Source organism: Lynx rufus, unplaced genomic scaffold, assembly GCF_022079265.1.
Source record: "Lynx rufus isolate CCGP_SWC_20201006 ecotype Redwood Valley unplaced genomic scaffold, mLynRuf1.p SCAF_4, whole genome shotgun sequence".
Lineage (NCBI taxonomy): Eukaryota > Metazoa > Chordata > Mammalia > Carnivora > Felidae > Lynx > Lynx rufus.
In genome coordinates, this window is record NW_025814856.1 from 48,919,044 (window position 1) to 48,944,492 (window position 25,449).

Below are 25,449 nucleotides of genomic sequence, written 5' to 3' on the forward strand. Positions count from 1 at the left end.
CATTTCCTTACTACTCATGTATTCATTATTTGATTTCAAAATAAAAGTGCCATTTTTATCTTATCATAAAAAGTATTCATTCTCATCATTAATAACTTAAAGAGTAATATGGAAAGTGTGAAGAAGTAACTAGACCACTAAAAGGTATAAAGAAGGAACTAAGGCTTATTCCCCAGGGAAGTTTACCATAATGAAATTTTGATTACTCTCCTTGCAAGCATCATAATATTAATAAATAACAGAAATAACTGTGCGCTACACTACACACTAATTTTACATTGATTTTTCAATGTGATTAAAAGTAAGCCCTGTAATTTATGGAAACAAATACCACACACTCAGTTAAAGCCATCATGTAGAGCTGTTATACTTTAAAATCCGTGGTTTTCACTTGAGGGTGATTTTGCCCATCAGGAGACATTTGATAATGTCTGATGACATTGGTTTGTCACAATTTGGAGTAGGAAGGATCTATCAGGTAGAAACCAGAGATGCTGATAAACATCCTACAATGCACATGACAGTTCCACAACAAAGAATTACTTGGGCACTGCGTAAATAGGCCTGCGATTGAGAAGCCATAATTTAATGCGATCCAAATCATCTGCAACATACCCAAGTTACATTTGACCCACATGATGAACAAACTCTCCAAATTGTAGGGAAAGTTGAAAAAAGTAAGAAGATTCTGTGTAAATATGACCATTCATTGCCTTCTAAAATTTTTCAGAATTGGGGAGCTTGGGTGGCTCAGTTGGTTGGGAGTCTGAATTTGGCTCAGGTCATGATCTCATGGTCGGTGAGTTCGAGCCCTGTGTTGGGCTCTGTGATGACAGCTCATCTGCGTCTCCTTCTCTCTCTGCCCCCACTCCCTGTCTCTCTCTCTGTCTCAAAAATAAATAAACATTAAAAAATTAAAAATTTTCAGAATTACCATGTGGGAATTAATTTAAATTTTAAATGCCATATTCAGAAATCTTAATGGGTGGCTTGGCTCATAAGTACATTTTAATATATTTTCTGAAAGTGACGAACCACCTATATGATTCAGAATCACTTTAATTCATTAGTAATTCCTGAGTGACTACTATGTGCTAACACCCTGTTTGGCAATTGGCAGTGAAGAGTTTTGGGGGTTTGTGGGACAAAACATTTGAAATCTAGTAAATCATGAAAGTTAGAGATAAAAGGGCAGCACAATTATACCGACACTTTGTTTTCTTCAAGAGAAAGACAAGACAAATGCATAGAAATTACAGAGAAACACATTTTATGTTCCTATAGAAGACCTCCTCAAAGTTTCTATCTGTCTGAGAAGGCAATAGACTATCCCTAAGTTCTTTGGGAATGGATAATTTGTAAAGAAATTAGATAGTGTATGATTGGAAAATTTTTAAAGGAAATACTATCATTGAATGGGGAATTGGAAAAAAATGACCCCTGAGATCTTTCTAGGACTGGCTATCTTTTTTTTGTGAGGACCAGTACAAAATATGAATATGAAGGCCCTTATTCAAAAATTAAGAATTTCAAAATGGTGACATGAGAGTATTAAACCCAAGCATGAGGCCCTCCTATAGTTAATGTCCTGTGTAAGTCTCAGAGCATAGACCAGTAAAGAGAACGCTAGATCTTACCGAGCTGTGGGATCTTAGAAGTATCCTATGCCCTCTTTCTGTTTCTCTGACAATTCCCCTCCCATCTCCATTGATGACTTCTTTCTCTTTGACAGCCTTAAATAATGGGCATTTCTCATGACTCAACTCTTCATGTGCCTTTCTGCTTTATATATTTTATTTTATTTCTTCTTCTCTCCTCCACCCCTTTCTCTTGCTGCTTTTTATTTATCATTTTTCTCAGTTCCAAGTATCACATGCATTTGTTTGACTTCTGAATCTATAGCTTTATACTTGAGTTCAGCCATCACCTAAAGTTCAGTGATTGGGAAATCACACCATCTTTTTATTTAAAAAGAAAAACAGAACAAAACAAAATATTCCTTCAATCTTTTCCCCCAAACTCTGGATCCAGTCACCAAATCTCCTCTCCATTCAGGTCATTTTCAATCTGTCCTTATAAAACATCCTATGTTAGTTGACATGCATATTCTTCCTTTTTTTTTTTTAATGTTTATTCATTTTTGTGAGAGAGAGACAGCGTGAGCAGGGGAGGAGCAGAGAGAGAGGGAGACACAGAATCCAAAGCAGGCTCCAGGCTCTGAGCTGTTAGCACAGAGCCCAATGCGGGGTTCTAACCCACCAACTGTGAGATCATGACCTGAGCAGAAGTCAGACGCTTAACTGACTGAGCCACCCTTGAGCCCCTACATGCATATTATTTCTTAGTCACATGCTGCTGTAATTGAGTGACTCCAAGCAGAACCATGAGCACATGCTATAAAGCTAGAAAATCTGGATGCAATCTCATCTCTCTGAGTCATGAAGGAATGAGTTTCCCATCGCCATGGACAAATGTCCCATGCTATGTCTGCTTCACTTTTCTCATCTGAAAAGTGGGGATAGTATAGTACCTATCTTATGGCTACTGGAAGGTATAAATAGTTTATTTAATATAAATCAGTTAGAGTCTAGAAATAATAAGTGCTCAATAACTGTTGTTATTGAAAAGTAATTATTACTTTTATTATAGCTTTGCAATGTCTCTTTGTTTAGAGTTGTTCATATTGAATTGTTAAGAGTATGGGTTTTAAGTTTTAATATTTAAGACTAAAATATTATGTCTACTTTTTTTCATTTGGTGACCTTGAAGGAGGCATTTTCCCTTACATCCAAGTATGGGCATGGCAGTTTCTTTATTTCAAGATGTTGTAAGAATTGTATTAGACCACAGAGATGAATGCTTCTATCACAATGTCAGTCAGGAAATGTGAACCCTCCTCCCAATCTTGCTAGTGTATTCTTCATTAGGTACTTCTTTTACCATCATATACATTGTTAAGAACTGACCTTCAATGACTTCACAGTGCCTATGAGATAATATCCAACTTTCTTATACTTGAGACATTCCACAATCTAGTTCCATCCTACCTTTGCATAAGGTTCTCCTCTGCATAAAGCATCCATTGTAGTCAAATCCATTTAATCCACACCCAGAAACATATGATAAAACCACATCACCCCTTTATTCTTTCTATTATCGTCTACTCTCTTTAGTTCTTCCTGTGTATATGAACTCTATATTTTCAAGGCTAAATTCAGATCACAGCTCTGCCATGGAATAAATGCACATAACTATAGCCTGGCATTCCCTTTCATCCCCTGAATTCGTATAACATTTATAGAGTACCTTTGAAAATTTTATATGCCTTTGTTCTCTTATTTCTTTTTGCATTGTGGTTAAGAGCTTACCCTTTGGAATCAGGCAGACTGTGTTCAGGATCCACTTATTAGCTATGAGCCTTTGGGCAAGATATTTACACTATGTAAGGTTCAGTTTATTCAGTCACCAAATGGGGATAATAATGATGGCAAACTCATAGGATGTTTGTGAGGATTGAATTAATACATTTAACATACTTAGCCCAGTATTATTATTGACAATTTTTTAATAAATATGAATCAGTTTTACTCTTATTGTTATTATTTGTATTTTCTTATCTACCCCCAAAGACTGAAAGTGCCTTGGAGGTAGTGATTATGTATTGTGTTTTCATAATCTCCCTTACCATGGGGCTTCTTGCTTTAATTAATTTAATTAATTTTTGCTGTGATTAATTGCTCTGTCATTTTTTTTTTTCATCTAAGACATTTGAAGTTTGGATGACAAAGAAGCAATCCCTGGTAACTGAAAGGGGACTGTATTTCTTTGGATAATGTCAGTGACCTAGGTAGCAAGCTCAGGCTCTGCCAGTTCCTGTCACAGAATTCTCCTCTGGCATTCTGTGCTGCCTGCTGTAAAGAGAGTGTTGTCAGTAGGGCTCTGGTGCAAACAAGGCTGACTGTATTTTGTTGTTGGAAATATGTCCAAGGCAAGACCATATGTATTATGTTGCTATATGGTTTGAATACCAAGTCCATCCTATTGCTTATGCTAAAGTACACAGAGCATGAAATTCTTCTATGAAATATTCCACATTGAGAGGAAAAACAAGGATTTCTGTGTCTGAACCAAATAGCATAAAATTGAATTTGTACTCATGGAACATCAGTTACCTAGAAAAAATAGTGTTGGTCATCATTCTAGGCATTTTCAAATGCACTGACTATCACTGCTGTGAATTTTTTTTTCTGATCCACCTTCTCCAGAGCCACGGATGTTTGCTTCTTCCTATTAAAATGTCTATTATCTCACTCTATAATTTCTGAAACTCTCCCTTTTGTTAAAATTATCTGTGTGTATCCTACTTAGCAATCTCTTCAAGATCTATATCTGACATATCACCACATCGCTATTATTTACAACCCTTATAGTTGCCAATCAATGGCAGACACCCGTTGGGATTTGCCTAAGCACACAGGAGGGGAGATAACTTATTATAAAGTTAAAAGAGGTATCTTATAGAACCCACGGGCAAGGAATATATCCAGGTCTTCAAGAGAGATAGGAACCAGGTACTTAATCCCTATAGAAAATACAAGACACTTCTTTTCCCCCCACCATGTCTCTTCTCTCTTGGCAGCTGACTGACTCATTCTTTGCTCCCAATGCAAACTGCCTTTTCCTACTTCCCAGTCTGCCTGAGTGCTATCAGCAACTCCTAAGTTTACATCTCTAGTATTAAAGTAAACAGTTTGGGTTGATTCCAGAATTTCATTATTTCCAGTTTCAGGTTCCCAAATTTCCTAGTGGGAATTTGATTGACACAGATTGGATTTGGTGCTTACCCCTAACTCAGTTATTCACATCTAGTACAACCATATAAATATGTAAGTGGATTCCTAGATAATAGGATACAGTCGCTCAAAAGTGAAAGAGAGAAGAGTTCATAATGAATAACCTTTCCTATTACAGCACCTAATGCAGTGTCTTCATCCCCAAAATAGTTTGCTAATGTGGGTGGGAAAATAATTAAATAATCTGAATTTGCTTCTTGAACTTGATCTTTACATGAAGACATTGGGACATTTATTTCAGCTTGTTTTTACCTTTCTGAAAGTACAATGTCTTCGTTAATATGCCAAATAATACACAAGAAATAATATACATCAAAATAACATGCTTTAGGGATTGCTCGAATAGGGATCGAAAATCCAGGATATTAAAGAGTTCTACTACACCCCCAAGATGAGATGTTTGTCGTGCATTTATTAGGTGCTGTTTTACAATGAAGTTAAGCTTTTCACAGTCTCCAATTTTTTATCTCTTGATTTATATTTCCATGGGAACTGAAATAGTAAATGGTCAAACATATGGGGCATTGGTATTGTGTTTTAAGGTTTTTTTTTTCCTTACTCTTTTATTTTTTCTCTCAGATTCGCACAAGAAAAATCTTTCCTTCGAAATATTTTTTTTTAACCCAATCTTTAGGCAGTGGTTGAATCTGTGATTAGGAAGAAAATGAAAGATCATTTTGGTAAAATTCCTTCTGGGTTGTTATAGATGTTTGATTATGTAAGTTTAGGTATTGAGCTCAGTGAAAACTTCTGGCTGGTGAGACATTTTTAGATCAGGGTACAAAATGAAGATGGTAACCAGGCAACATGGTTTTGTACAGTTATTAAAAATAAAATGTGAAGCTTCCACAATGCAGAATAATTCTCTGACAAGTTTGTCTGATTTTCACTCTCTTATTGCCTGGAAAAACAGGTAAGTTCCAGTAGTTAAAGTTCAATACCTACTATGAGCTAAAATTCCTTACTTCAAAATGTTATGATTGTTGGTAAATCATATGCACACATGACTGTAATCATAATATGATTTTTAAAATTCTTAAACATTTCTACACAAAAAGTATGTATTACAAATGTTCACACAATTTACTATGTAAGTATAAATCTGACTCTGCATTGAGGATTATATCAAGCTTGAATAGACATACATATACTCTCTATGTAGCAGAGTTTATTAATTAAAATGTTGGAAATCTTTCATACAATGTATAAAAATTTTCAAAGAATGACATGAAGATGTGATCAATTATGACAACATATTCAATCATTATTTGATATTTCGAAAGGCATATGAGCAAGTGATATTATCAGAGTAATCATGATATACATACCAAAAATAGCTATGTTCAAGTTAAGATTCCTTGTCTTTTGTGTTTCTGATGTCCCTTGGACAACTCTTCTAGGACTGTTTGTAAAATATACATATGAGTCATAAAATCACATAGTATTCTAGGGCAATATTCTAGACTGCACATCAGAATAACCTGAGAAGTTGAAATGCTGATGCTTAGGCCCACCAACAGAAATTCTGATTTACCTGGTCTGACCTTGAGTCCAAACATACGAGTGTGTGTGTGTGTGTGTGTGTGTGTGTGTGTGTGTGTGTTTTAAGTTTTATATATAATTCCAGTGTGTAGCCAGGGACAAGAACTATTGTTGGAGACAGATATTCGGCAAATACCTCATGTAGAATAGAGGATGAGTTTCCAGATAGAGGAACTCTACAGACATGAGTATTTGTGGGCTATTATAGCACAGTCCTAGGGAAATGCAGCATGTCTTGGCAAACATTCCTCTTATGTAAAGGCTGTCTTTTATAAAAGGCATATCTCAGTTGGGGAATTTCCTGGAAGATCCTAAGTGATCATTTTGGATTTGATGTGATCTTCCCCAGCTAAGTAATTGGGCCAGTGACCTGTCTGGGAACTTAGTGCTGTGTTCCTTCCTGGATGTTGAGAACGTAATAGAAGTTAAGATGAGTCTTGGATTTTAGGAGACAGAAAATAATTCCTTTTCTCTGGTGGATTCTTGAAGCCATGGTTTAAAAAAAAGTGATGGGACTTTCCTAGAATCTACTAATCACAAGATAGGTTTTCAACCCTGATGGCAGCAGGAGTGCAATACCAGGACGTGTGTTCTGTATAATGTAGGCTATGGTCCCTTTCCGCCTTGCGGTTCTTGCCCACGGAGAAGCCTCTTGATGGCCTAGTGGGAAATCATAGAAAATCCTTAACTTTTTTGAGTCTTACAGGTAAATACACACAACACCCACACACATACACACACACACACACACACACACACACACACACACACACACTTCTAATGCAAATAGCAATGTTAAGCCACAGACACTAACCAATCAATAAACAAGGTTTGGAACACACCCTATTATTCTGGGTTTCGATACAGACGATCCCTACCATCCACCATATTTTCTTCTGTGAAAATTTAAGCAAAACCACTATGTGTCTTTCCATGTTTTAACTATTCCCTCTGAACTTTTATGGTGAAGGGACATTTAAGATAAAATCTTAAATGTGCCTGGGTGGCTCAGTTAAGCATCCACTTCAGCTCAGGTCATGATCAAATCCCAGACATTAGGACTTCTCACCAAAATATTTCAGAATGTATTTCTAACTGGTAGGAACCTATTATTTATATAATTGTCTGTTGTTATCACATCTGATAAAAATAATGATTTCTTCATATCATCTAGTACACCATACATGTTTTCTAAAAAATACATATACTTATTTTATTAAGTAAGTACCCTGGAGTAAAATTGGTATATCAAAGAATTTGCACCTCTTTTATGACTTTTGATACATAGTGCTAACATGTATCATGGTCAAGATTGTACAGATTTAGCGCCACACTTCTTAGGTTCATTGTTACTGGAGAGGGAAGAAAGACATGGAAAGAGGAGGTATCCTGAAAATAACACAGCATAGATGAAGGAAGGGGAAGTTGAGGAAGGCAGGTGGGGAAGAAGGCAAGAAATGAGAGGAACAACAGTTAAAAACCCAAGGCCAAGTTAATGCCATAAACTGTGTGAGTGATCAGGACTCCTGAGTCAGGCCCTTGAACATCAATGTATAGACTTAACCAGCTAATGAAGGGGTTCAAGCTGAGCATCTTTATGAGGGGGGAGTACAGGAAGAAGAGCAGGAGCCTTCCACCATACCCTATGGCCTCCAGAAAGCTGGCTTCTCAAATCTCACCTCCTAAAGCACTCACTTGAGGGATGCCCTTTTATCTTTCTTCTTGACTGAACTTGTGCACCCTGAGCTGCCACCAAGCAACATATATTCCAGCCCTTAGTCTCACAGGGCTCCACGTGGCATAGGAAATCAAGGAGGGGCTTTCTGAGAGGGAAGATGGTTACTTTATACTGTCTCGAACTGAGCTGAAACTGCTTACTTTAGCAGGAGGAAGGAACCTCTAGGTACTGAGCAACTTTAAGATATTAGCTGGTTTAGCCTTTGTATTTTAAAACTTTACATCCTTCTCTAAGCTAGGTACAACTGTATTCATTTAGTAGAGGACATAAAGACACAACTTTTATTTTTTTTTCCAGAATAAGTGAAAGAAGGAATGCATGCATGCATGCATAAATGAATGAAATAGCAAATGACTGAACGAATATCCAGTTCAACAATAAAATATAACCAGTGAGCCACTGACTTAGCATAAGTGAAGTTAAATAAAAAGTAGTTGGCTAAGGCAGGATTCAAACTCAGGCCTATCTGACTCTAAAGCCAGGACTTTGATAGATGAATATTTCATCAAGAGTTCCTGGTGTTATGAGGCACTGAGGTGACTCCGTTGGCTAAGTGTTCAACTCTTGATTTCAGCTCAGGTCATTATCTCAGGGTCATGAGATCAAGCCCCACATAGGGCTCTGTGTAGCCCTCTGTTCCTCCTGTGCGTACCGCTGTGTTCTCACTTGCTCTCTCTCCTTCTCTGAATGAATGAATGAATGAATGAATGGAGTCCCTGGTGTTAAAGTTCAAAATTTTTTGAATTTCCTCTTCTTGTACTCTCTTTTCTCACTTTACATGTCTGTGTTAATTTTCTTTTAAGTTAGCTAACATCTGCACTCTTATTATATGCCATTCATTATTGTCACCACTGCATATATTCTCACATGGAAGCCTCTTAACAATCCTATATTATCATCATCCTCATTTTATAGACTGAGAAACTTAGATTGGTTTGCTCATTTGCTCAAGGTCATCTAGCTAGCAAGTGACAAAGCTAGAAATTGAATCCTAGAATTCTAGTTTAGGACTCTGCTTTTAGGCATTCTAATGCTAAAACTATCAATTTAATATGTACTGTTTATACCCATATTCGTTCCTATATAAGTGTACTGAGATTACATAAAATGCCCTTCTGCTTCCCAGACAATTTAAAAGAGTGAAAAATGGCAGGCATTCTAGCATTATATAATATGCAACAGCCCTTTGGAGACATTTTGTGGAATAATATTGCAAGCATTATTCCTTCTACCTCATCCATAACACCTCCCATGGGATTTTTCTTCTTTGTGGGATAATTTCCATTGCAATAATTCTTATTTGTTTTCTCAAAAATAATGGCTGGTTCCATCAGTAGATGCAGCCAGCAAATTTGGGGGTGCATCTGAGAGCCTAGACTTATCCCACTAGATTAGTAATGATTTTCTTGCCAAACTGACTCAACATGTCTCCAACTCTAGTTTACTTCAATAAGTGTTTACAGGCAATTGGGAAGGTGGAGATGAGCAAGGCACAATCTGCCCGCTTGGAGTTCAATGTCTGGAGAGAGAGAGAGAGAGAGAGAGAGAGAGAGAGAGAGAGAGAAGGACATGCTCTCCCACAGCACTGTGCAGGTGCAGTTAGGGCCACGTGCCCAGGGAATGGGGAGCATATTGGGTGTCGCTGGACCCCACTGTAGATGTCCTGTGCAGGTGGCATCACACCAATGGTGGAGGATGTCTGGTGTCTGCAACTGTTCAAAATCCCTTGTCTTGCAGAAATGGGAAACCCCAAATTCACTTACTATGGTTAAATTCATGCAATGCTTCCCACATTTTTTGTGGGGCTAATGCAATGTTATATTTCTAACTGCAATGCAATCTGATCATTATCCAATCATGCAATCGGTTGCTATTTATTATTATTATTAATAGAGTAACATGTTTCTAGTGATTTGAAACATTACCTTTATTTGCTAGTATATGCAATTCCCATGCGCAGGGAAGTCTTTCTGGGCTTTTCATTCTATCCCAATAGTTCACTAATTTCTTTATTCTTGTGTCAGGACTTTTTTTTTCTTTTAAATCATAGAAAATTTACAATCTGTTGTTACACTATCTTACCTGATAGTGTGCCCTTCTCACCTTCACCTTCAATCCTCAGCACCCCCAAATACTCATGCTGTGGTGTTCTCCTTTTCAGAGGTCTCCTCATTCTTCTATTTTTTTCCATACAAACTTTGAAAGTAATTTGCTCCAGGGGAAAAAAAGATGTAAATATTTTTATCAAAATCATGTCAAAGGTACAATTTAGCTTTGAGAGAATTGACGTAAGGGAAACTTTTAAAAATTAATTAATTAATTAGAACAGAACTCTTGAAGGACAAAAGTCAACTTGATTACACAGAAGGATACATTTCTTTGTTTGTGTTATTCTTTTAATTATAGCCTTCTCTTCCACTACATCTTTTAAGTGATTATTTTTTGCATATAGGAGGATAGATTTCTCTGTGTAATTTTAAATCCTGCTTCTTCCCCAACTTCCCTTTGTTCTTGATAGCTTTTTCATGGGTATATTCTCAGTGGCCTGAATACTCAATTCAGTGGAGATTGTATACCATTCACATTGCTGCAAATGTCTGTTGAAGAAAGGGGCGATGCATTTCTTGGTGGTGGAAATTTCTGTGTCTACTGTGACAGTACATGTCTTACAAATGTGAAAAGAAGCCAGGCTGAAGCCATCAGAGGTGGTGGGAGAGTACTGTGAGCCAGAGAGCTCAGGCTCATCTTAAGGGAATAGCCATTCTTCAGAACCCAACTGCTGCCACATGGGAATGGGGTCTGTGTGACAAGATCTTCTGACCTTACAAGCGAAGCCAGAAATTAGGACTTAGAAATGAAATTTTCTGATTTTTAAATTAGTTTTAAAATACTCTTGGGAAAAATAGAAAGGACAAAGTCTGTAGGTTAAATATGTTCTGCCAGACATCAGTTTGCAACACCTGAGTGTTGTCATTCAGACCAGACAGAGCTGTTAAAAGGCATCTATGATAGGATTTTTTTTTTTACTTATCATGAATGCATTCATTCACCAGGATTCCACAACAACTGACCACAACCTTAGTGGCTTAAAAAAAAAAAAAAACAACATAACTTTGTAATCTTACAGTTCTGGAGTCCGGAAGTCTGAAATGAAGGTATCATTATGGTGCTGCTTCCTCTGAAGGCTCTCTGGGGAGGACGCTTCCTGCCTCTTCCAGCTTCAGGTGGCTCCAGATGTTACTTGCTTTGTGGCTGCATTACCCTACTCTCTACCTACACCTACACATGATCTCCTCCATGGCACCTGCTCTCTATGTGTCTCTTATTAAGGATACTTGTGATTGGATTTAGGACCCATATAGACAATGCAGGATGATCTCATTCAGAGATATTTAACTTAATTCCAGTTGCCATTTAATTTCTTGTTATACATTACCAAAATATTTTTCAAATAAGTAACACGAGTTTAGGGGCTTTTGATATGGACATATCTTTTTGAGGATCACAATTTAACCCACTAGGAGTTATGTCACAGCAATAGAAAAAGGAGTGAAATAAATAAAGACCTGTTTTCAAAGTCTGTTTTTTTAGATTTACTCTTTTGTTAGCGGACAATATGAGTTCCTCTACTTCTTATTCTATTCCTTTTTTCTCTTGCCTCCCCTGGTACCTTCCCATTCAATCCTCCTCCCCCCTCTCCTCTCCTTTCTCTCCTCCTTTCCCTTCCTTCCTTCTGTCATTCTCTCTCTCTGTTTCTCTCATTATCTGTCTTTTTTCTTCTTTTTATTCATTGTTTCACTTATTTATTCTGTTAGTATTGCATCTCCGTGATGTGCAAGGACCTGTGTGTTTCTAAGTCATTAGCACATCCTTCCTGAGTTGAACATAGACCAGAAAGAGCTAAGAGCCTCTCCTTAGGCTGGTGAGAAGGAAGCCCGGGGTGCTCCCTGCCATGTAGGCTGACAGTGATGTTCTAACCCACAGTGCATGACTTGTGTGGTTAAAGCAGCAATCAGGACTACTTACTGGTCACTCTCTTATGCTGTGTGAAGCCCCATTAGTATCTGTCAGTATCCCTTCACCTTGGTCAAGCAGGCAGCTGTGTCCTCTAACCCCTCTTAACACTCTGATAGCATTCCTCTCACGCCACACACTTGTGAGGTCTTCTTCCTCCTCAGCTGGAAAGGTCCCATCCCAAACATACCACCCTGATGAATTATGCATCTATTGACTTGCACGCTCTTGTCTCAGCCACAAATTTCAGAGGACAGCACCCCAGTTAAAGAGGAAAGAACCATGCATGTGTAGTTGTAATGCCAGCTAAAACCTGGCTTGTTATTTCCATGTTGTTTTAAGTTTACTTCCAAGGTTATACAAAGGTTGTACAACATGTATGCAGTGAGACATTTGTCTTAGAATCAGCTGTAGATTAATTTCAGAATTTAAAATAATCTGTTCAACAAAAAGAACAATTTAATACTAAGAATTTCATCAGCTTCACATACAAGAATGACCTTTCTCCTTTAACAGAATTCTTATTCTGTTTTCTGTGAGCTGAAACCTCAGTGTTGATGCCTTGGGTTAAATTGTTAAATTCCGATAATTTAACCAATAATAAAGGCATGTGTGTTCAGATCACTTTTCTTCTGAGTTCTTATCAGAAAGGAATAAAGTCTCAGTTCACTGGGATACACACACATACCCTTGTATACATATATAATTAGGTTAGATTACAATTATTCTGCCTTCTACTTCTGTCTCTGATTCTGTTGCACCTTGGTGATTGTACATCTTGTATTAGGTAGTCCATTCCTTTCAAAACAAACAGGTGAAATCACTAGGCTACAGAAACTGTAATCACAGGCCAAGAGTGTTGGGTTACTGCTTGCAACCAGAGAGAAAGCTTTGGACCATCACATATCAGAAGCTCTTTCTCTATTAATAAAGCAGAGGTATGATGTGTGCTGAACCCAAAAGGCAGCCAATAACATTCCAAGGCATTGCGGACACATGGCTACAGCAAGGTCTCTTTTAGAATCTTGAATCTTTCACAGACAATTTCATTCCATGTGAATGAAAATGAGTAGAGGGAACCAGTAAGACTTAATTTATCTCTTGCCATGGCCCTGCTAAAGAGAAATAAACAAATTGCTAAGTCCTGAAAGAAATCTGACTCAGCTAAGCTGAGATAAATCAGCAAGCATTCACTAAATTGAATAACATCTATTGACTTCTGCTTCTGCTTCTCTCAATTGTCTGAAGGGAGCTCTGTTTTCAGAAATTGTTTTTTGCCCTAGCACGGTCAGCCCATGTCACCAGTTTTACCATTTTGATTAGCTCACCCATTCCAGAACCTGACTGTAGAACTGTTTTGCTCTTCAACCTATTGAATTGTCTGTCCAGTTGGCTAGTGGAAATGATATTTGATGTAGTTTGGTGATAGGGCATTTATTAGAGAGGGAAAAGAGGTGGCATAATACTGGACTACAGAAATGCTCTATAGCCATGGTTCTCAGTCTTTAGAATGTGAGAATCTCTGGGGTGCCTGGGTGACTCAGTTGGTTGATCAATGGACTCTTGATTTCAGCTCAGGTCATGATCTCATGGTTTATAGGATTGAGCCCTGCATCAGACTTTGTGCTGACAACGCAGAGCCTGCTTGGGATTCTCTCTCTCTGCCCTTCCCCCACTCATGTGCACATGGACACATGCTCTGTCTCTCTCTCTCTCAAAATAAACATTACAAAAAGAATATGAGAATGTCCTGGCGAACTTGAAGGGAAAGTCACAGGGCTGACCTACCTCCATGAGCCTGATCTCTGTTTCTTCATCAGCTCTCCAGATTGTGATGCCCACCAAAATCTGAGTCACTACTTTATGTATGGAAGTCAAAAACTGGGGTCTAGAAGCAGGCTAATTTGGGTCCAGATTTCTCTCTCAGCCTTAGTTTTTACCTCAAAAGTGGAGATATGGTTGGTACCTACTTCTTAGGATTTATGTGACACTGATAGAGGAAATGGATATGAATGCTTATTATTTTTATAACTATTAGCGCAATTCTCTACGACTAAATAGAAATCTGACAAAGATTTTGATGTCTACTCACAAGAATAACTTACTCATATTTATTCATTCATTACATAAATGTTTATGCCATTGGTTTATTAGAATTCTTGTGGCAATTCTAGACAGCATATACATAGAAGATGGTTCATTTATATTTGTTGATTTTAAGGCCTCATCATCCTGGGAGATTTTGTAATGCGAAATGCTTCAGTATTCTTATGACAAAGCACATGTTGTTCCATCTGAATAAATGTCTAATCTCTGTCCTCCCCCCACTTCCAGTTAAAACATATTTTTCCCTTTTCTCATATGCATTTACTTCCCCAGCAAGCCCTCTTTGACACTCTAAGATATTTCTCTCTGTCTGCATGTGTGTTGCAATTTTATATTTATTTAAATGATACTTTTCAAATTCCATCTTCCCCATCAGGCTAACTAACATTCTTATTTATCAATCTGATAAAACCCATGTATGTTTTAACCCAACATTTGTGAGTGTAAAGAATTGTGCCTGTCACAGGGTTAAGTGCTCAAGAGATTATAATGGATGGGTGTGGTTATTTTACAACCAACAGTTACCATTTTACTCCACACAATGCTGAGAACTTGACAAATAATAGCTCATATAATGCTTGTAACAGCACGAAATTAGGTATTAATTTTAATCCTGTAATTAATTTTAATATGTAAAAAAACAGATTAGGAAACAGAGACACAGAATAGCTGAGTCATCTGTTCAAGGTCATACAAGTGGAAAATGGGAGTTGTTGGTGTCAGACTCAACAGTGTGTCTCTGATGTCTACATTCATCTGTACATTATGTGGCTTCCTGGAAGGAAGTATGGCTCTCACATGGCGTGGCTGTTGAGGTCTTCAGGAAACCATTCAAAAGTGAATATATGCTGAGTTACTACTTGGGGGCTCTGAGTGTCCCCATCAGGAGCCATGGACCTTCAGAAGAGGTAATGAAGACACAGGGCTATTTCAGGTTACCTTTTGAGCAGCACTAAGACACAGCAGCCAGATTGAAATTCCAGGCTGGAGAGCCCAGCATGGTAACAGGACATACAGGTGAGGAACAAAGCTTTGGAGGCTGCAGAGGGGCCCAGAGCAGCAATGCTCAGGAATATAAAGACACAGCAAGCACACCAGGAAAATTCACCAGCAACTGAGACAGCATGTTCTATCCTCCTGGGCCATCTGCAGGCTATAGGATGGCAAGGCAAAGCTCCTGCCATACTGAGCCAGGTACTGAGCAAAAGTTTCAACTATAGAAGCAAAGCAAAGACCCTCTCATCTAAACCAAGGCATAAATTTGAGGCTGAGAGGGTGACAATACTGAGATACTATAAATCGAGCTGGAACTGCTCAAGTCCCACCCATTGAAGTTTAGGATTTGCTCAATCATCCTGCTTCTCAAAGTATGGGCAGGAAGCATGAGTATCAGCTGGGGCTTGTTAAAAATGCAGCATCTTTTGCCCCACCCCAGACCTCCTCAATCAGAACCTGCATCTTAGGAGATACTCAGGCAATTCATATATACATGCATCTGAGAAGCAAGAGCAGTTCTCAACTTACAGGTGAGGTAGGCATCAAGCCCACAGGGAGGAGGAGCAGGGGGAAGGGGGAGGAGGAAGTTAAGTACCAGCCATATATATATATATATATATATATATATATATATATATATATATATATATATATGAAGGAAGGAGGGGGGTTTTGGTTCAGAAATGTTGTCCCTTTTCCGTTTTCTGCTGTGTTGTGTACAGACAGCCCTCACAGTGCTTGCTTGCGTTCCCAAAGTCTGTTTATTCTCACTCAGAACAGAGGGAGGTTTTGACAGCTGCTTTCCTTTCTTTCTCCTTTTAAATGTTCCACAATCACCTACCTGCGCGTTAGCCACACATAGTCCTTCCTTCTTCAACGGGCTTTTTCATTTCCAGCAGACACAGGATTCAGAGAGAGGCGTTTTGAACCGGTAGACATTTTCAACAATGGGGTTTTCTCTAAAGATGTTTTCTTCTGAGCTGGGGCAGGTATGTATCTTTGCTAGAGTTTGAGCCATTTTGGTAGTTTCTATTCTGAGGCTGGTTGGAATTCAGGGCTGTGTCATGTGGCCGAATGATTTACTTCTGAAGCTTCTACGTGTTCTGTTGAAGGCACTTCTTCCTGAGGTGTGTGTTGTTTTGGTGTTGCACAGAGAGAGGCTCAAGGTGCTGTGATAAAGAAAGTGTTTTAGTTGTTTGACTACATTAAAAAAACGACCTCAGATGTTACTGGTTTAACAAACAACCACAGTTGTGCAAGGAGAGCTGGTCTCAGCTAAGTGGTTCTTCTATTGCAGTCAGCTGGAAGGCTGGAAGGGCCAAAGGAGTTCTGCTGAGCAGGGTGGAGACTGGTTGGGCTTCTTCCACATGATCTGCCATCCTCCTGTTAAATGTATTCGAGCACAGCAGCAGGCTTCCAAGAAAGAGAATTCCACAAAAACAAGCTTCAGTGAGCACAGGGTTTCCCAGCGTCTGCTTGTGCTGCACCTGTCAGTGTCCCCCGGACAGGGACACAGTGCCTAAGAGGCAGACTGTACATGGGTATGAAACCCCAGAAGGATGTTCCAATCCGGGGCCATTTCCACAGTCTACCACTGTTGATTAACTTGTTTGGTTTGTTTGTTTGTTTGTTTGTTTGTTTCAGGCCGGGTGGGGTTGGGAGGAGGACAAGGGGCAAAAATGGTGAAAAAAGTGAAAGCTAGTCACCAGTCACCATATATGAGTGTGTATATGTACATACATGACTGCATGCACACATTTAGTGTTCTGGGAAACAGGCGGGACTCCTCTATTTTCCCCCCAAAGATTCTCCTTTGTTTAGAAATATTAGGTTACTCTATGTAATTAGGTTACTCTATGTAAGTTGTCTGGAGGCAGGGTTGTGGGAGAGAAGCTAAGCAGAAGGAGGGTTTTCAGACAAATAGTTTAATCAGTATTGGTATTAGAATGTGATCACATACTGTAGCCAGATTAGTTTCAAATCAGTTAAGGGAGTGGCTATAAAAAGACAGTTAGCCAGCATATACTGACAACAGCCTGGAAAGTGACCTAAGGAATGTCAAATATTCTTTATTTTCCTCAAAATATTATGTAATCTCCTGTGCTTTGTTTTTCTCTTTACTCTTTGTTATTGTTTCAATTTTTCCATTTATAATAGGTTTAATATATGTCAGGCCATGAATTTGGTGCTGGCCACGTAGTGATAGAGTTAACCTGATATGCTTCTCTCAGGGAGTTTAGAGTCTGGGGTCTGGGGCTTCCCCCCCCCTTATGGCCTTAAAGGGAACACAGAGTGATTTAAATAATGTGAAAACAAGTCTATTTCCTGTGGTTGTTAATCTTGAACTGTAAGTTTCCAATGTCTTCCCACAACTACAAACAAGATGCTGGGAGGGAAGGAGGTAGTGTTGTCTTTACTTCTACAGGAAGATTAGGATGAGGAAGGCGTGGATTTGCTTATGTTCCCCTGAGTTGAAGACATTAGTGGAGCTGGTCCTCAGGCCTACCCTTGTGTTATTGAATCTTGTCTGATCACTATAAGACCTTGTGGCTCCGTTGGAACATTTAAGGCTGCACTACTAAAGAGATAGAAATTCTCTGCAGACATGGCCTCTTGAGTTTCTGTTCCTCACACACATCAGTTCACTCAGTGAATAGCACTGAGCTTTATGTTAGACTGCCACTTACTTAGGGCCTTTGCAGAAACTTTGATTTTTATTAAAACATCAATTATATAATGGGACATTGCTAAATGAAAAGAGGGCTTAAAATGATACTCACCGGTCAGTAGATCACATAATCAGAGATGCAGGATGGCCTAATGGTTGACCTTGGGCATGCTTTTATTTCATCTGAACCTCTATTTTCTCATCAGCAAAGTGGGAAGGATAGTAGTTGCTTATAGGTTGTTGAGATAAATAAAAGAATCCAAGAATAAAAGAAGCACAGAATCCTATCCACAGTAAGCCCCGAAATGATCAATTATTATCTTGATGATTATGAAGATGCTTTGTCCATAGTCTAGCATCACTAGAGATAGAAGGTTTGTTGTGTCATTGCTAAGGTCTGTGATGCAGATTTCACTGTAGCAATGTCATTTGTAGGCCACATGTCTGCCTGACAGATTGAACTAGGGATTTAGCCATAGGTTAGCACTGGAATTCTCTTTCTTTCTTTCTTTCTTTCTTTCTTTCTTTCTTTCTTTCTTTCTTTCTTTCTCTTTTAATCGACATCCAAAAGCATCCAGTCTACTAAAACAAAGAAAAACCATCACTTGTTTTTTTTATTTCCCAATGTTCCAGCAGTGGCCCACAAGCAATGACCTTCTCATTTAACTTTCTTCAGGGTTTGATGCCTATTTTACGTCACGCACACTTGAAAACAACAGAAGAAACGTATGGTTTGCTGAATACTGGGAGGAAAACTTCAACTGCAAGTTGACAATTAGTGGGTCAAAGAAAGAAGACACAGATCGCAAATGCACAGGTAATTTCATTCTCATTGTCCTTCTCCAGTTACTCTACGTGGCCAGCATTGAAATGTCTGCATAGCTGACAGAAGGAAGCTTGGCTGGAGACAAATTGAAAAAGTAAATTGAATTTTACTAGATTGTTCAGAAAATGGAACAGGAGCATAAGTCTTACAGGACAAGAGAAGTAGAGACAAAATTGTATTCTTTTCTGCCTGTCCATCTAGCAGGAATTGACATGTTCATTGATTCTTGGAATTCAAAAGGGTCATGTTGCTTTGAATGCTCTCAGTGATAAATATTAGTTCATGTTTTAGCCAGGAGTATGAAGTCATCTTCACAAAGACAAAATCTGGTGAATATCTTATCAGCACCGGATTTAATGGTTATCATGGACTGTACTGTGTTTTTGATTAAAGAAACAAAATACTTGGTTTTAGAGTAATGAGAATTGCACTGGATTTCCATAACATCCAAGTTAATGAGTCATCTGCTATTGAAAATACACTTAAAAATATTTAGGGGTGCATCTGGCTGGCTCATTCCGTACAGCATGTGACTCTTGCTATTGGGGTCATGAGTTCAAGCCCCACATTGGGCATAGAGTTTACTTAAAAAACAACAACAACAAAACTTCCGGCAACCTCATAGGGAACCTTGCATAATTATTCCAAATTTAAAAACGTGTATGGGATGCCTGGGTGGCTCAGTCGGTTAAACTTCTGCCTGGAGCTCAGGTCATGATCTGACAGTTTGTGAGTTCAAACTCCGCATTAGGCTCTCGGCAGTTAGCACAGAGCCCACTTCAGATCCTTTGTCTTCCTCTCTCTCTCTGCCCCTCCCCCACTCATGCTTGCTCTCTCTCTCTGTCTCTCTCTCTCAAAATAAACATTAAAAAAGTGTGTATGCCATGCATATATATGTATATACATGAAATAGTCATAAAACAAAATTATTCACTGATGCATTCACAAATATTTATTGAGCAACTCCTTCCTGTTGAGCACAATACTAGGCACCATGATGTGATGGTAAGCAAGCCAGGTAAAGACCCAGCTTTCATGTTGTTCAGGGGATAGTGGGGGAAGATTGACATTATTCCAGTCATCTCTCAGTGAATACATAATTACAAGTTGCAGTAAGTGTCCTGAGGGCTATATGGGCATAGAACCAAGAAATTTCCCTTGTACTGAGGGCAGAAGCTATCTCAAAAGACCTCCTTGAAGAGTGAGTAGGTATTCGCTAGTTAGGAAAGGGTAAGGAAAGATAGAAGAATTTCTTATAGAAGAATAACATGGCAAAGAGCTTATAGCAGTAGCAATTATGGTACCTCAGAGTATAGGAAAAACAAATACCTGACAGAAGTACAGTTAATAGGACAAATGTGTGAGCTGAGGCTGCTAGTGTAGACATGTGGAAAAGGAATAAGCCACGTGGGGACATATGTGGAATTTGGTCTTTCCCCTAAGAGTACTGGAAACTGGGGGTGGGGTGGAGGAAGGGGAGGAGATAGGAATTGGGGGGGTGCAAGGGGTTACAGAAGCATGTGATGTATTCTACTATCTTATCACCTGGCTATATATCACATGTCAATACCCAATTTCATACTTCAGTACCCTTTATCATTTGTAGTGATGATCTTGAAATACCACAAAACCCTAAAATGTTTTTCTGTATAATCTAGAAAAGCACACTCAGGTTGGATACACTAATGTTTAGTTTGTGGGTCTTTGAATATTGGTCATCCAGATACTGTAGACTGACACATTCAACAAACACCTATTAATGAGGAATAATGCATGTGAACCATGGTCCTAAAAACATCATAAATGGTGTGAGGATGCTTAAGTTTAGGTCTTTTCTTCAAAGTGTTTTTGTGAAGGAAAGATAAAAAACAGTGATATGAGTAAAAATAATACAAAATCAACATATTGCATGATTAGATAAATAACTCAGTAAATTATAATACCAGCTTAACCATTCTCTAGACCATTATGTGTAGCAACAGTGTTTTCAGAAGTATGATCTTTATAATATTGTAGGGAAAAAAGAAAAAAAAATTATTTCAATGTTGACTAGACCTGGGTAAAACAAAGCTCTCAAGAGGAAACTTAAAAAAATTCATTAGACATCTGCATAATTTGTCTATATGACAAGCAACACCCAAGTGTACTAGAAGAATCTAGATGATTGATGACAGTTTTTTGGTTTCTTGTAACATTTTGCGTTCTGTAGAGTCTGGAAGGTAGATTATCTTACACCCATTAGGGCTGTTCTAAGGCCAAGCCCCATGCTCTTAGTGTTTTAACAGTGCTATTTTATTTGTAGTCACATTTTCATGCTAATTGTCAAGAATTGCAGTTAATAAAAATAAGCCCATTATCCTTTTTCAAAAATGAATATGGAAGAGTTTTTCATATCCCACTCCTTCCATGTGACAAATCTCTGATCACATTTACTAAATTACCTGTGACCCCAATTTATTTAAATAATGTCCTTGCTCTCTTTCCTTCCTTACCACTTTCACAGTTGTTAGATTTGCTGTATTGAGTGGAGACAAATACTATTACCATCATTGTGTCTCTTATTCCCGTTATTGGATTTGAATACATGGGTGGTCGTGTGTTTCTTTCTTGTACTGCGTTTCCTAAATCCAACTAAACCCATATTTTGCTTTGGAAGTATTCACAAAATACTGTTTACAAAATTGTGGCCTTTAGCAACAGTTGACCCTTAAACAATTTGTGTTGGAACTCCCGGGGTCCATTTAAACAGATTGTTTTCAACAAAGACAGTACTATAAATGTTTTTTTCTCTTATGATTTTCTTAATAACATTTTCTTTTCTCTAGCTTACTTTATTAGAATATAGTATATAATATCTATGACCTACAAAATATGTGTTAATTGACTATGTTATTGGTAAGGCTTTTCAACAGTAGGCTATTAGTAAAGTTTTGGGGGAGTCCAAAGCTAAAGGAGGATTTTTGACCACGCAGGGGATTGGAACCCTAACTATGCACATTGTTCAAGACTCAACTGTATGCTTCGACTAGGAAATGGAATAATGTGAGGAAAAGTGTGCTGAGATTAGCTAGACTTACAGGGAAGGAAGAGATGGAGAGAAGTGACAAATGGAATTGTATTGATAAGAGTTCTTGAAACCATGATGTGAAATTAAGTTTTAATAATGGAAAAGAATGGGTAAGAGAGGGAAGTGTGGATGGGCTTAAGGATGTGGGTGATGAAAGGGAAAGCTGCTTTGGTAACGAGGTTTTGAAACACTAGAAGAATGGGTACATTGGAAAGAAATATCCAGATGAAGAAGCAGGCTGAGTAGTCTGGCATTGCAGACAGTGAGTCTGGCTCCAGGCAGTGTAGATAGTGCATGTTCTGAGAACTGCAGAAAACAGCCCACCTCACAGATTTTTATCTATGACTGGGCTCTGCTAAAGAATAAGAAAGTCTTGGGGCCCCTGGGCGGCTCCGTCACTTGAGCCTCTGAGTCATGATCTTGGAGTTTGTGGGTTCAAGCCCCACATTGGGCTCTGTGCTGACAGCTCAGAGCCTGGTCCCTGCTTCCGATTCTGTGTCTCCCTTTCTCTCTGCCCCTCCCCACTCATACTCTGTCTCTGTCAAAAATGAATAAACGTTAAAAAAAATTTTTTTTAAAACAAAGAGGAATAAGAAAGTCTTAAAATACCCCTAGGATTTAGGCACACATTAAAATGCCAACTTGTTTTTCTATATTTTTTTACATAGTCTTTTAGCCATAATGATGAGCCATAATAATTCCATATTAGCCTTAAGTAGACAATGAATGAATCAATCATCTGACCAGACAAACTTTGAGGATGAGATATGGGTCCCATACTACTTGGAGAGAGCAAATACCTGTGGTAACAGAATTGCAGTGGGATCTGAAAGGCCAAGGTAGTAAAATGTCATGAAAGGAAGAATAATCGATGAAAAAATGATATATTATTAAACTATGTACACTTCATAATTTAACTGGGAGCTAGATGTGCATGAATTCTTGTAGAAATTTACCTGAACAACCAGGCGATTCTTACTCTTATAAATTATCCATATGCATTTAAAGTCTCCTTTAGACAAGGAAAGCTATCGTGTTGTTCAGTATTTTAAGAACATTCAACTTTGCCTGATAAACCAATTCCTAGTTCTCTCAACCTTAAAAGCTAGTCATTCTTCATCCCACCTTCACTGGTGATTGCTTAATTTTCACTGATACAGATTAATACTTGCCAGCAACCCATCCTGCTCATGGCTGATCTTACCTGCCATCCCCCAAGGGCACATGAGTTAAGTTTACTGGTGGTTTAAGCTTTCATAGAAAACACAAACTCTAACAAATATGACGGCATTTCATAGTAGCCACACATTTTGTCATGGAGCTAGTGCTACCTATACACAAAATAAAATAAGTATCCTTCTAGATAATTTTAGTAAAAAGTGAGTTCTTCTGGATACTTTAAAGAATAAAATAAGTCCTTCTGGGTACTTCAAGAAGTATACTTCTAGCCTATTTGTTGTCTGGGGACAGAAAGATTGGATGTCATTTTCTTTCTTGAGCTTCCCCATTCCCACCCCACTGGCTACATGTGTTTACCCTTAATACCAGCTGGTGTATTGTTGACAAAAATACCAGTTTAAATTATGATATTTTGGGGAATGACATGTTTTTATGGGGATAACAAGGTTAAGGAAAGAAGGAAAAGTATACAGGTGGTGATAATTCTGAAAAAGACATTGAGGCCATCTTGGAGTCCAGAAAATCACTCTTTTGAAGAAACCAGAGTTTTGGGCATGAAGGAGGCCTGGGTTTGTGTTCCAGAGCTATTTCCCAATGCTCCTGTGAGAGGTTGGACATTATTTAATTTTCCAAAGCCTTTTCTCATCTTTGAAATGGGAATAATAAAACTTTAATTCCAACTTTAATGGTATCAATTACCTACTGTTTGGGGCTGAATGCAGTTGCCTGTGAGGGTTTCATAAAGATCCTATTGTCATATGTTAGTGCTATAGAAAATCAAGGTGAATATCAAATTCTTCCAGGAAAATAAAACCAGGGAATTCAATAGGCAAAGTAGATACAGGAGCTTTTCATTGGGATACACCATGCATAGCAATATAATAGGGTATCAAAAGTTGATAGGCAGCATGCAACTTCCTTTTCTGAATGGAATGTGAAACTCAGGGTTTAAAGAATTTCAGTGCCATAATGTAGAGTATGTGTCTAAGCATCGCTGGGCCTTGGACTGACTGACCCCCCCCCCCCCATAGACCAACTTTTGTACCATTTTCTCTCTGACATGCTAGATCTTTATGTGGTTTGTAGCATCTGTAAGGTCTTTGCTCTGAAACCCATTTTTTAAGCTCAGAAGGATGTTTTGAGAATCTGAATGTGCTTGCCTATTGCAGCCCATAAAAATTACCACTCTGTCATATCTTAGGACTTACACAGAACATTTGTCTGACTAATATTACTGTTCTGCCAACTGCCACTTTGTGGACACTGATTCATCAGAGTTACCTCTTAACTGAACAGAAGGAACTCAGTATTTAGAAATCTATCATCCCATGAAGGGACAATTTGACTTTCAAAGATTTGTTTTCCTTTTGAGATGACAGAGGATGAATAAATTGATGATTTTTTTAAATAAAAAGCCATTGTTTTCCATTGCTAGTGCTTAGTGCTTAGAAATCACAATTCAATTTTGATTGGAGTGCTTAATCAGTCAATGTTTACTGTGGAAAGAGATCAGAGGCTTAAGAGCATACTCTGGTAAATGTTCACATTTTGGGAGAATCCTTAAATCATCTTTATCTGGACACCTCCCTTGTCAAAACTAAATAGTTTAAGTAAAGGTCACTTTCTTGGTGGGGCCAAAAAAGTCTTTTAAGAAATGCTGTTAATGAATAAACCATATTTTTGTCAAGGCTTCCTTCATTTCGCATGGGACCCAGGCCCATCAGAGCCTATATAATTTAACAAGTCTGTCAAGACAAAGGAATAACACTTAAGTAAGTCAAGTGATTTGAGAATCTATGTGCAGAAAGAATTTATGACTAATTAATTTTCCTGCCGTTTTATCTTATTCTGAATTGACCTTTAATTGTTATATAGATGTTATATTGCAGCACCTAATTTACTCAGCATGATTGTGGAATCCACGTCAAAATGTTAAAGATAATGTCTAACCATTTGGTACTCGGACTTTTTGAAGTCCTTTTGATGAGAAGCAAATTAAAATACATTTTTATACCTTTGTGCTTTTTAAATACAACTTCAAGGCAGATTAACTATGATTGAGTCTGCGTGTAGCAGCCATTAGAGAATCCTGTGTTAATATGTTCTTCATTAATTTTTGTATTCTGACTTAACTCTAGAAACGAAAACATTTGTTGATGTTTCTCTTGCTACCATCACCCTTAAGTTTGCCTCTACCTCCCTTGTTAATGGCTGGTTCCTATCATTGTGGGAACTGGAACTGTATGAGTCAAATTAATATGAATTTTTATTTATTAATTTATTCATTTAAAAATAAATGTTAAATAAGTATCGAATATCTGAGAATCACCACAGAAAGGCTCAGGTGTTCTTGTTATGCACTGGTTTCAACCAGTGTTGTCAATGGACCAGTCCTTGTGGTTTTTATTATGTTTTTGGAAGAACTGCTTCTGCAACAACATCAGGAAACCTTGAAAAGAG

General features: G+C 38.1%; 1 protein-coding gene across 1 annotated transcript in view; it reads left to right on the forward strand.

Annotated features, from left to right (window-relative positions):
- GRM7 (glutamate metabotropic receptor 7) overlaps positions 1-25,449 on the forward strand; it is an 811,284-nt gene that overhangs the window by 518,248 nt on the left and 267,587 nt on the right. Inside the window, exon 5 of the mRNA XM_047096787.1 lies at positions 18,594-18,734. Within this exon, the coding sequence (XP_046952743.1) occupies positions 18,594-18,734 (141 nt within the window). The remainder of the gene's footprint in view (positions 1-18,593; positions 18,735-25,449) is intronic.